At 39.9% G+C, this 13,846-nt stretch overlaps 1 protein-coding gene across 1 annotated transcript in view; it reads right to left on the bottom strand.

The window, feature by feature from the left end:
• Nucleotides 1-8,175: 8,175 nt before the first annotated feature.
• ctnnbip1 (catenin, beta interacting protein 1) overlaps nt 8,176-13,846 on the bottom strand; it is a 24,344-nt gene continuing 18,673 nt past the window's right edge. The window contains exon 4 of the mRNA XM_032520896.1: nt 8,176-11,231. Coding sequence (XP_032376787.1) covers nt 11,173-11,231 — 59 coding nt within the window. The 3' untranslated portion in view covers nt 8,176-11,172. The remainder of the gene's footprint in view (nt 11,232-13,846) is intronic.

Below are 13,846 nucleotides of genomic sequence, written 5' to 3'. Positions count from 1 at the left end.
TATGTGTGTTTGTGTGGTGTTTGTGTGGTGTTTATACAGTATGCCAATAAAGAAACACTTGTTTTGTGTGTTTGTATATGCATTTGCCAATCCTGCAGATAATCAGCTGGTAAAATGGTAATATCTACATCCTCATCTGATGACAACAGGTGCTGCTAGTTAGAGCTGCTGCTGTGTCAGTCATCAATTACACCATTGCATAAGAGCCAGTTGGTTCATTACTGTGCATCAGCATCTGCTTATTGATGTACTGAAATGCTTTGGCAGTGTTGGTTCTCCTCCATTCATGCCAATAAAGCTTTCGGGGATTAGTATTGACATATGCATTTGCAAATTCTTACGTGGAGGTCACAGAGGGTGTTACAATGAGCAGCTCCAGAGGCTGGTGTGCAGGTCCCTGTGTCCCTGTGTCAGCCAACACTCTTAAAGGATCTTTAAACAACAAACTTTAGGGTGCTGCTCTGTAGGTGACCCTGACCTCTGGTGCTTGTGAAGGAGGGCAAGGGATAATGATATCAGCGAGAGCTAAAAAATAAATTAAAAACTGTGCTTATGTCCAGAGTAGAGGCAGATATAACAATGTAGTGTTATTATGTGACTCACCTACAAGAAGTTGTAAAACACCGGTAAAATGCAGTGCAATTAAATGTATTAATGCAAACTTTTTGATGCCAACATGTGTAAATTGTGTTGATGCTTGACAGATGTTGATCTGTATCCAACTACACATGCAGAGAAATTAAAAGATAGCTACAGAGTCACAGTGATGGGAACAGCAGTGGCAAAACCCTATTCCTTCCCCCAATGTTTTTCACTGAAGAGACCAGTTTCTCTTTCTCTTCGTTATTGGATTTATCTTGGGTCTGGGTTGCTCACCATCTGGAAAGAAGGGCTTGTTTGTGTTCTTATGAGGTAGAAAAACCTGACATATTGTACCTACAGTACTAACACATCCCAATGTGATGTGGTGCGGACAGCATCTTGTTCTGCCAACATGGCACCAGTAATGAGGCTGGAGTAAAATCCATTGAGACAGCTATTGTAATGTCAGACATGGTTTACATTTTGGCTAATTCCACCATTTATTCCTTCCTCCCAAACTCCCTTCAGTTGATTTTGACGCCTGGGCTGAACAAGGTTAGTAAACTTTCCTTAGCAGTCAGCAGGGTCTTGTGTGCCTGCACAGTGAGCCAATAATCAGAGCTGGTGTAAAGTTCCTATAGGCTACCACCAGACAGTAGTAGTGGCGTGATGGATGTCCACTCTGCCATCTCTTGCCAAAAACGCTGAGTCATTCTGTGCATTTTCAGTATTCAGCGGGATGCTGCACCAGCTTCACTGCTCCAATTATTTATCTGGGGTCAAAGTCCACAAATAGCTCAGCAGTCAGTGAGTCAATATGCTTTATCCTGCTTTTTAATGATCTGATTTGGCGGTTCAACATGTTAGGGTTCAAAGAAATTTTGTCATACATATACACTAAGGTTTATCTGGTTTAACATATTAAGGAATATGTGTTTTGAGTTTACAGACTCCAACATCTGCTAAAAAAAAAACAGCTGTAATACAGCTTTGAACTTTACAGTTTGTCTGTTCCATTACAGTAATCAATGCCAGGGCTTGTGCTGCTGGTTGTGCATCTTTCACCTCCTCAGGGAGGAATTCCATTCTTCTCACATTGGGGGAATTCAAATGAAAAAGGAAGTTTAGATAACTTTATCTGGTGGCTTAAATCTCAACTCACTCACTCAGAAGAAAATAAAGTTTGGAAAAAATAAACTTTTAGATTAGATTAGATTAGATTAGATTAGATTAGATAAAATAATATTTTATTCTTCCCACAGTGGGGAAATTCCCTTATTACAGCAGCAGTTTTCTCCAGTAAAAAGCAAACCAACAAACAAGCAAACAAACAACAGGCAAACATGAATGTGCAAAAAGTACTGAATTAATGTAAAGTGGCATTATATAAAAGGTATGGTAAAGTAAAGTGAGGTGGCCATAGTACAAAAAATACTGCAATGTAAGTAAGTAAGTGAAGTGAAATTAAATTGAGTAACACGTAAATTATTAATTTAGTGTTGAAAATGACAAAGCTTAACCAAAATAACACATTAGACAAAGACACTGAATATCTTTTTGGACTTTCATGATTCAAACACTCCTGCAGTTGGCTTCGGCACTCGTGTTATTGTTGTAGTTGGATCTTCTCTGAACACTGTCTAAGTATACGCTGTTCTTGCAGCAACAGCAGTCACTCATGCTTATTTCAGTCAACATGACGCATACTTCAGGCCTGATGGCAGCGCCAGAATCTGTTTGTTATGACAGCCAGTAACAGGCCTGTCTTGGTATTCTGAGACCTAAGCAGAAACTCGTGTGTACATTTATAAATAGTTATTACATTGATAACATTTGGTGTGTTTATGTTTGCACACAGTAATTTTGTGACGTCCAGAACACGTATACGTACAGGCAGCCATGTATAGAAGGACAACATACAAATTACAAATTGTGCATGCATTTTCTGTATGAATATGTATTGGACTATTTTTTTATTTTTTTTATTGTCACTCATGTTTTAGATTTACTGTAGGTAAGGTATAAGGAGTCAATTGTTAGACCAATGCAATAATATGTCTTCACCACCAAGAGAACACTTTTGAATTCTTCCCACAGTGTTATCTTTTTCACATGTGTCATGTGATGAAACCAGAGATGACATCTCCACATGATTTTGCCTACTCACTGTATCATGTACAGGAAATAAATCTCAGTCAGTGAAAGCATTGGAGTGGGAATCCTGGAGGTGGACAGGTATGTTGATCTTAAGAGTATATTGTGGAAATAAGCTTCTGTCTAAGAAATGTATCGCAGCTTGAGCATATGGCTGGTGTTAGCAAGCCTTCAGGGAAGCAGTGTGCCATAACACTCAGGAGGGAAAGAGAGTGGAAGCTGCAAAAGTCTTTGTTGCAAAAAAAGTCCCTCAGTCGTTAATGGGTTTAAAATGGGATGCATGTTTTTTTAATCACAAAATGAGATGTAACACAGGTGGTCCACAGGGGCTTACTCACAACCCCACAGCAGCTAAACCAACATATGGCCCAGATCTGGAGCAACCAGGTGCATTATAGGAATCTGTTACCACAAACTACTAAGAGGGGTTCATGTCAAAGCAACAAGGACCGAAACTTGGGTGGCAAAATAAAAATGCCACACTGTGGGCTTAAAATGCTTTCACCATCAAAAGGAGTTTTAAACCACACTGCATTACCAAAAATATGGAATGTTAAATGTGTTTGAGGCAGATAGCTGTGTGTCGCAGTTGCTGAGTGGTTACCTGCACACCATATATATATATATGCACATGTAATATAAAGTGAGAAAGTAATTTCTTCTTGTTGACCCCTAAACTCCACTGACCTGCCAGGGTCAACCAGTACAAACTCACACTGTGCAGCCAAACATTGTTCACACCATACAACTTTAATTTGAATTCTAGTGGAGACCCCAAAGTTTCCAAAGATACCAAACATGTCAGGCTGAGTATTGAGGAAATGTGTTGACGTGTGTGACATAGGCATCTAAATTTGGTGTAAAGTGCAGCCAAAAAAACAAAACAAAAGAAGAACAAAACCTGCAGTCTCAGGTAATACGGCAAACATCATAGAGTTTCAATTAAAAGCTGGAATAAGTTGATACACATTGTTGAGTCTGACAGTGCAGAAGAAGAATATTTGTCCAACCTTTAAAGGGTTGGGGAAATAAAAGGAGAAACTGGATGTGAAGGAGTTGAATGTTAAACAACAACAGTATGAACTGTTTTTCAACAGTTATTATCTTAGATGGAATTCAAAAAATCTATAAAACAACAGTGAAAGTGGGCTGCATGCTAATGCTAGCATGCTCACAACAGTAATGCTAACATGCTGCTATTGAGCAGGGACAATGTTTACCCTTTCCACCATCTTAGTTTTACAGAGCCCAGGAAGGTCTTATTAACAAAGAAAGAAAAACTAATTTGTGTGCTTGATTTTCTATAGGCTCTGTATAGTTTGGCTTTTTAGCATTCTAAGATTTGCTATTTAGCATAAAACAAAAATATAGCATTTGAGACTCACCATCGTGGTGTAACCGAGGTCTGCTGCCAAGCTCTGTCTTTCACTAGTGTGTCGTACATTGCTAAAGAGATATACTGCCATGAAGCTAAGTAAAACTATACAGAGTATATTATATTGTATATTTATAATATAAACAATACATAAATTCATGTAAATTACTCTCACACTGCACAAGCGAAAATACAGAGCATGGTTGTGTCGGTACAGATCAAAGGGGGATGCAAAACAAGCCGAAAAGGCAGAGGGAGAGGTTTTCCCGCATGAAGACAGCTTCAGATCGCTGCTGTGAGTTCAAGAAGAAACAGAGAAAATCTCATCCCTTAGTGAGTTGAGTTTGATGAGTTTTAAGGTGGACCAGAGTGCATCTGCAGAGCTTTGTACAGGGCCTGTGCTTGATTGTGCAGTGCTGCACTGCTCCACAGCTGCATGTCTCTCTCTCTCCTCTTCTCTGGATCCCTCCTGGCTTTTGCTTAATAATGTTGAGTCATAAGGTGGGAGGACGAGTCACCTCCCTCGCTCCTGGAGCTGCCACACGCTCGTTTTATTTTTACTTTGAAGATGAAAGGTGGAGCTGATCACATTCATTTGGCGTGTAAAGTTATGTCCTTCCTCTCAAATGTAGGGGGGGCAGTTATTCAAGCGCCAGGTCAGGATCCATGTGGCTTCAAACTTTCTTTCTAAAATAAAGGCCTCCCTTCCAATTATGTTGATTTGAAAGTCTGTCAAGAAATACAGATGGCTGGAGTCCTGTTATTCCAGAAGAATGTGAGTGGATACCAGAAATAGAGTCTCACAATGTATTAATTATGCCAGTTATATTTCAATTATTTAGTAATTTTGTCTGTGGGCTTTTACAGTAAATGGTTAATTTAGCCTAAGATGTAGAAGATTCTATTTATTGGCCATTTTTAGGCCTTTATTGACAGGACAGGTGAAGAACTCAAAGGGGAAAGAGGGGGAATGACATGCAGCAAAAGGCCACAGGTCAGAGTCAAACCCAGGCCCGCTGCATCGAAGAGTAAACCTCTGTGTATGGGCGCCTGCTCTACCAACTGAGCCATCTAGGCGCTCATGTAAAATTATCTTTTATCTGAAAAATTAAGTCACCAAATTTGGGCACCTGGGTAGCTCACCTGGTAGAGCACGCATCAATATACAGAGGCTCAGTCCTCGATGCAGCAGCCGTAGGTTTGACTCCGATCTGTGGCCCGTTGCTGCATGTCATTCCCTTCTCTCTCCACTTTCATGTCTGAACTGTCCTGTCATAATAAAAGCCTAAAAATGCCACAACACACAAAAAATAAAAAAGTCTGGCAACTCTGCACACTGCCAAGGAATCAAATTCTATTAAAATATATTGTCGCTTTGACATCTGGTCTTTTGTCCTAGGTAATGGTGTCTTGTAAGCCTGTGTGGGCTGGGCATATTTTAGTGTATGCATGACACAATAATAAAAACAATATTCATTCGTTCATTCATTCATGTATGATCTCCTTTTTGTTTTTTGGGGTTTCATTCAATCAACATTTAAGTCAGGCAAATTGGAGACAGTAAACTGCTTGTATTTAGACATTGAATTTAAAGTGGGTAAAAAGCAACAAATTATTAATTTATTCTCCTTATATTTCAAAATAAAAAAACCTGAAAAAACATCACAACCTCAAACCACTCAGAATAATCTCTGCTATTCATCCATATGGTTAGTCCTATTTATACGTGAACATGCCTAAAACACTGCTTATGTGTCATGCTGTCATCCTCCTCCAAGCTTCAAAGCTCTGTGAAAGGGACATATTATATGTTGACAAAATCATAACTGTTTGATAATTTCAAATGCATAGAGGAGAAGTAGATTGTCCTGAAGGAGTGTTTTGGGAAGATTTTATTAACATGTGGACACAAAATTTCCATCGTGAAATATGTCTCCATTAGAGTCCATTGAATTCAAGCAGCCCACAGAGACATTTCTCTGTAAAGGAGCAAGCTTTTTATTTCTGCTGTTCCAGCCTACAGGGAGTCCGTGTGTGATGCTAAAAAGATACATTTTAGATGGAGTTATATTCACTAAGTACTGTATATGTTAAACTTCACTTCCCAAACACTTACTAGAAGTGATCATGTGTCACCCTGTTATTAAACAGCTGTCATCAGTCCGTGTGTGGACGCACAGAGCAACACACGCTGACACAGACACACTGTTGGATAACGTGCTGTCACAGTGCTGGTGGCAGTTATCAGCTGGTAGGTGCTGTGTGCCGAGCTCTGGGTCTGATCTGTGTGACATTGGATAAACACAACGCCAAGCTCACGTGTACATAGAGAGAGGGAGCTTATGTGGATGGGAGGAGAGATGTGCTGCTCTCACATGCTGCACTGGTCTACATTTCATCCAGCAGAAGACATTAGAATTATGTTAACCAGTTCAGCGGGTCTTTCACAGAAAATTGTTCTTGTGTTTTAGGATGAGGAAGACAATTTAAACCTAAATCCACACAACAACAGTGTTAAAACAAATGAAGCTTCAACACATAATCATCATGCCAGGAAGCAATACCAAGGGTTAATACTGGGCAGCAACTTGTTAGTGAGAAAGTGAGAGAAACAGAAGTTTTAATGTCATTAAATGACAACCTCAGTTTAAAGTGGTGCATGAATATCAAAAAATGTGCTAACAGCTGGTGTGTTATTCCAGAGCTCTCTCACTCTAAACCGTAGGATCTTTATGCATCTGTGAAAGAAGGCATGGGAACAGTGAACAGATGTTCATCATTAGCACAGGAGAAACATGGAGCTCCATGTCCCAACTTGACAACCAGACAGTACCCAATTAACACATCTGCCTGAAGACCTGATAGGAAAACGTACAACGCGTTGGTGTTTACGGTTAGTCTTCAAGGTGCACGGTGATTTTTATACAAGATTTACAAAATCCAGAGTCCTCAACGTAAGGTGTCACTGCTGTTACTGTCAGCCTAAGAATGTAATCTTTGAATGTAAATTAAAGTACAGTATTGTGCATGAGAACAAACATGCACAAATGATATTAATTAATAAATTACCAAAAAACTATTAAATCTCTTTTTAAGACAATTTTCAAATGTTTCCTCATGGTCCTGTTACTCGCTTGTTTGAGCATTTTACCACAGTTTTTTGCAAATAAAGAAAAACCTCTAACTTTCTATAATTTTTACAACTCTTTTGGACCTCTATCCATCCATCCATCCATCCATCCATCTTCATCCGCTTATCCGGTATCGAGTCGCGGGGGCAGCAGCTCCAGTAGGGGACCCCAAACTTCCCTTTCGAGCCACATCAACCAGCTCGACTGGGGGATCCGAGGTGGTCCCAGGCCAGGTGGAGATAAAATCTCTCCACCTAGTTCTGGGTCTTCCCCGAGGCCTCCTCCCAGCTGGACGTGCCTGGAACACCTCCCTAGGGAGGCGCCCAGGAGGCATCCTAACCAGATGCCCGAACCACCTCAACTGGCTCCTTTCGACGCGAAGGAGCAGTGGCTCTACTCCGAGCTCCTCTCGGATGACTGAGCTTCTCACCCTATCTCTAAGGGAGACGCCAGCCACCCTCCTGAGGAAACCCATTTCGGCCGCTTGTACCCTTTTTGGACCTCTATAGAATTCACAATACCTGATGAACTTCATGTGATATATGTCAGCTCAGACAATCAAGTAAGTGGACCTTGAATTGCAGAATAATGGAAAGTTTGGACTTTTACAGTTAATGACAAGTAATCAATAAGATAGAGATATGTTTGAAGGCTCCAGAACGAGAAGTGGACCTTGAGTAGAGATTGCATTGTCATATACAAGGCTACCAAGACCTTAAGATTTCAGATTTAATCCAATATGCAGACTTGTCTTTGTATACAAACTGAATTTTTAAATTAGCAGACTGAAAAAAAAAGATAATTTTCTGTTGTACGTACAGAAGAGGAACAAAAAAGGTCATGATGAGGCCTCATCTAAAGACAAGCATCAGTTTCTCATCTCTGAGATGCATGTTTGACAAACTTTATTATGATGAAAAGAAGAAAAAGTAATTTTTCACAGTTTAAAATATCTTTAATGGTTCAGTTGGTATAGGATTTGGAAGCATTGAGTCAATACATGGTCAGCAGCCATACAAAACATAACCAACTAATCAATGATGACTGAGAGGAAAATAAAATACAAAAGCAATGCAAAAAAAAAAGGTTAATTAGGCAACGTCAGGTCATCACAGTAAAAAGATACATCGATCCTAGTCACACTGAACAGCATGCTGAAAATCAAAACCGATAGCAAGTTCAATGATCTCTCCCACTCCCACACACACACACACACACACACACACACGGCTGTAGAACAACCCTGATACGTAAAATGTACAGTAAGACGCCTTTTAGAGAGAGGAAAAAAAAATGCATAGACAAATAAAGAATGTTTTAAAACAAAAGTAAACATAAAAAGACAAATGTCTTTGTCATAGCCATAAGCAGACAGCGTGATAGATCTGTTGGCTGATTACATCGCAATGATTGCTGAGGAAATTCAAATAGAAGTTATTGCCAACAACAAATAATGAATGTTACCCATACAAAATATTTTTTTTTTCTCTGAAACATTTAAAAATAGCAAGTAGCTTCCACAAATGTCAAGAAGGTACAAACAATGGTTAACGTGGCAAGGCATCAAAGATCCTCGGCTCCACTTGAATGAACATTATAAACCACAAGGCAGACATGCTTGGCTTTAAAACATTACGTTACAATTATTTTTAAGTTATACAAGTTAACAAACTGTACTTAAAACACATTAAATATTGAGCATGTCACTAGAAAAACATGTTGGTTGTTAACAAATATTCCTTTGAGCTATTCCAGTTGAGTCAATTAACAGAATTTTTTTTGATTTTGTTGAAATCAGTAAAGGAATAAAAAACATGGTTACAAAGTTTTCTTTCATGTATTAAACCAAACATAGAATCTCTGCCCTAAATATCAAAATGTATTTTTTGCAAATATCCCATTGATAATAGTGCAAGAGATAAAGTACAGTCAGAACTAGCACACAGCTCTTATGTTTGGCTTCATGTGTTTAGTTACAGGTAGTTAAAAATTAGAGTGTGTGATTTTAGTGTGAACAAAGAGCCAGTGCTGAAGACATTAAACTATCTACTGGTTCTCCTCCTTTAATGATGTGTTCAAGGAAGTCAATTCAATAAACAATAAATTACAACTACGGCTTGTCTATCAATTTTCTTAAATCATTAGGTTATTTTTTTTTATCTCACAGATTAAAAAAAATATACAATTGGCACTATCAATTCATTATTGTATTTCCCAACTGTCTGTACAATTAAAAAAAAAAAAAAAAAAAAAAAAAAAAAAAAGGTTTTAGAAGTCACAATAACCCAAAACCAGTGTTTGGGCAGAATGTGTATACAGCTGTGTTTCATGTGATTATGTCTGCTAGTGTCTTTAATTCTTAGCTTTCCTTAAGAGAAAAGCATTGCTGCACTCTCAACAGCCTATGGTTCAAAATAAAGCAGCAGAACAACAACAACAACAGGGGCCTCATTTATAAAACTGTGTGCAGATTTGTTGAGAAGAAAACTAAATAATACACTTATGTTACCCTAATGCAGTTGTTCATTTACACATTGATCACGCCACTGGCCTCGTCATCCTGCGCTGTTAACTCCCATAATTAAACATGACTGATTATTAACAGGTCTGTTACGAGTGTTAATACACACATCAATCAGCATGTCCATCTAATATTTGTACATGAACAAAAAGTCAGATGGAACATCCACAAAGAGAAATGAGCTCTTGAGTAAGTTAGATTAACGGTTTGGTGTTTGTTAGTATTTCTAGTTCGACCAATCAGTGGGTCACAGCAGCAGTGAGCACTGCGTGATCAGAAAGTCAAATTATTCTAAAATAAAAGTAACGCCAAAAAAAATTTCTGCATATTGGAGCTCACTGCACTTAATATGGCTCAATGGATGTCCGTTGCTTGGATTAAGCCTGACGGCTGTCTCGCCCCTTCCATCTCCGCTAACTGTTTTGCTCGGGCCCCATTGCTGCATCCGGGGCTTGGAGCCGCCCAGGACGGTTGTGATTGGTTTAAAGAAACACAAAGATGCCAGAGTGTCTTACGCTCTATCCCAGAATAGATATGCTATGTTGCCAGATCATTCTTCAGCAGTGGAGATAAGTCTGGCAATGCAAGACTATGCAGCAGCAGAATATTAAGTGAAATGATTTGTCTGAATAGAGTTATTAATACATTAGATTTTATATCACTACTCTGCTTTCAGCGTGCAGGTTACAGTAGATGTGTTGATGCTCTCCAATAACATGCCAACAGCTGCGTGGGACAGGACGTACCCATCTTTAACGCCTCCTCTTTTACACATAAACTGTTTATAAATGAGGCCCTCTTTGTGACAGAATACAAAAGCTTTTATAACACAACAGCTAAATCAAAAAACAATTTCAGCCCCATTAGGGTAAGCAGAAATAATTAAAAATCTCTCCCCTAACACAACCTATCATCACACTCGCTGCTTGACCAAAACTATATTTCTCTTTGCTTCAATCAGCTGATGACTGGTCACTTCCTCCAGTGACCACAGCAGATAACATGTAACACTGCCTAAAGTCTCAACACAGACAAAATTATATAAAACAAAAATAACCCACTCAGACAAAAAAAAAAAAAAAAAAACTACATTTGATATTCATCCCACACTTTGTGAGTGTTTTCACTGACGGCCTTGTTGCCGAGGCTTCAACCCACAGTGAAGCACTTGAGTGCATCTCAGGTAATGGTGTGCCAGCTTGTATGAGGAGTCAGGGACAGGAGAGCGAGGGAGGCAGCCACCTCCTGGTGTCTCTCCCCATCCTCTTCTGTCCCTCCCGGGTACCCATCCTCTCCTGAGCTCATCAGTGTCAGATTTGTGGTAGTTTGGGTTGCTGTGGATCAGGTGTGGGGCGGGACGGGGGTGGGGAGGGATGTAGTGGGGTGGAATTGGGGGGAGGGGACCAGGGTCACTGTCGGCGATCCTCCGTCTCTGACCGGGAGAACGCCATCACCACGTCTTCTGCACCTGGGAACCAACAGCAGAATGGCCGGTTAGTCCTCCAAACGGGAAAAAGTTTCATCTAAATGACACAGAGCTATTTACCCAAAATGCTCCACTGCGACACCAAACAACACGACAAAATCGCCATGAATGGGCATAATTCACTTGCTTTGTCTGGATTCAGAGAATAATTGGATAAGAATGATGTATTTGCCCCTCGGTTCGTTTGTGTTCACACGGTAACATTCAAGAGCAACCCAAAATACGAGAAAAAAAATGCAGTGCGTAGGCAAACAGTTCTTTCATTGGTCATGGATGTTAGGAGAAAACGCCAAACAAGCTAGGTGTGAATGATTACAACCTAAAACTACAAAGTGAACCAAACACAAGTGTAAGAAACACAAAAAAAAGACATCTGCATTCAGATCCATATCCATAAGAGCCTTGCATCAGGTGCTAAAATGTGTCTCAAGTAATCAACTGGGATCAAATGTCTCTTCTGCTCACGTGTGTTTGTCAACTGCTAAACACAAGTAATACAATCTGATTTTTTTTTTGGAAACTTTATCCAAAAATGTTTGGGACGTTTGTTGTGCATGTACAGTGCAAAGTGTGAAAGTAGATGAGTTAAGTACAAGTCATTGGATTCTGTGAGTATACTGTAAATCCTGTCAGTTGTGACTATAACGCAAAGCAGGAATATACTGTTGTGAAAATCTGCAATAATCATTTCATCTACAGTATTGCCATGTTCAGCTGAAAGCCACAGCCTGGTATTACGGCGCCCTGGCGGGAGATATCATAACACAGCGAGTGGTCCGCTGACAGCAGCTACCTGCTCTGCCATGATAACACTCAGAGCTGAGGCTTCAATGCCATTCATTCAATCTCCTCTGCTATTGGAGCTCAAGTTGTGAGGCACTAGATTGTGAGTAAAACAATAATAGATTCCAACTGATGATATCAACCTCACTGAGCTGTGGAAAAAGAACCAGTGGCTCCCGCAGAACAGACACTGAAATGGTCTACAGCTAACAAGGTCTGATTTATTACTATCTTTTGTGCCTCTTTCACTTTTACCAAGTTAATGAGGACAAACGGATAATTAGTCTGGGATGGGTTGAGTCAACTTATGGGTCCTCCCAGCTACACAACGAGTGTGTTAGCTGGCTTTTGTTTAACGATGACTCACTCAGTCTGTTGCCAACTGCAAAGTCATTTTGGCCTGTCCACACCTGCTGAGACAGCTTTTCTCTGATAAATGGATATACATTTTCCAATTCTATTTGAGTAAGAATAAAATAAAATACACAATACTCCTTCAGCAGTTTTTTCATATAGTCCTCAATTTTTGGCAAGGACTTTCAATTTGAGCAATTCCATCTCTAGCCCCTCCCTAGAGAGAGAGAGGGAGAGATAGAGAGAGCTAAAAACACTTGTGCCAGATGAAGTAGAGATATATTAAAATCCCTCTTGCACTGTCATGCTCGACAGCTTGGTGAAATGCATTTATTTGTTGTTAACGAAAGTAAAGTGATAGCACGAACAGCAACATTTTCTCCTCGAAACACATTTTAAAGATGAGAAGTACAAATGACAAACAGGTGCCATGGCCTACAAATGATTATGCATTGAAAAAAAAAAACATTCGACAAGCTATGATGACAATTTCATGACATAAATATCATTAACACCAAGTTACACATCTTTGCAGACGGCTGAGAGAACTTCACACAGCACCTCCTGCCAGTCTACTGTAAAAATGTTTTACCACAGCCCTCAAGTGTTTGTTAGATTTAATTATTGTGGAGATATGAAAGTAGGCCAGGCACTGTGAGCTTCCACATGTATTTGGCACACCATCCCCTCAGACAGCACAGACACTCCCAAACACAAAATGTTGTGTTTCATTTGGCCATCCCTATGATGGAGATAATAAGCATCTTTCTATGCTGCATTCAGGTCATTGAGAGCTTGGTAAGATCAAGACTTTTGGGGGAGGGTAATTTTTAATATGAACTCAAGTTCCTCTTGTAAGCTTATTGGCCTACCAAATGAGATTATGGAAAAGAAGGAGCCAAAAGCTGCACCAGGTGAGGAAACTAGAGACAGAGTGATGAAAAACAAATTATGCTGTATGTTGTTCGTCTTCAGTTTTTAACGTAGATCTCATCTGCTTTGAGACAGCACGTAGGGATAACGATGCTTGAACAAAAGACAATTATGCAACGCCAACACAATGGGAAACTCGACTTGCAGACACTACTGCTGTATAAGATTACGTTTAGGCACAGGAACTTGCAATAACACCCATTTATTACAATAAATGCCAGTCTGAATCATTTTGTGGATACTTGAAGGAGTTCACCCTTGTGAAACGGCCAGTTCAGAGGAAGGACATGACAGACATTGTGCAACTTAAGCCAAACGAGCAGCAGAAGTAGTCTCAAAATACATCCACAGAGCGAAGTGGCTGGCTGGACTATATCAAATTTACTTTGCCTGGGAGTCCTGTGCGGACCTCGCCCTTTCACAAACACACATACAATACACTCACAGACAGACGCACACAAAACAAGCTCATGCCAACACGATGGAGACGTCCGGTCCCTTGAAGCTGTTGCCTAGCGACAGATAAA

Source organism: Etheostoma spectabile, chromosome 7 (assembly GCF_008692095.1).
Source record: "Etheostoma spectabile isolate EspeVRDwgs_2016 chromosome 7, UIUC_Espe_1.0, whole genome shotgun sequence".
NCBI lineage: Eukaryota > Metazoa > Chordata > Actinopteri > Perciformes > Percidae > Etheostoma > Etheostoma spectabile.
Note: the sequence above shows the minus strand (reverse complement) of the source record. Positions and strands in the feature narration are given on the sequence as shown.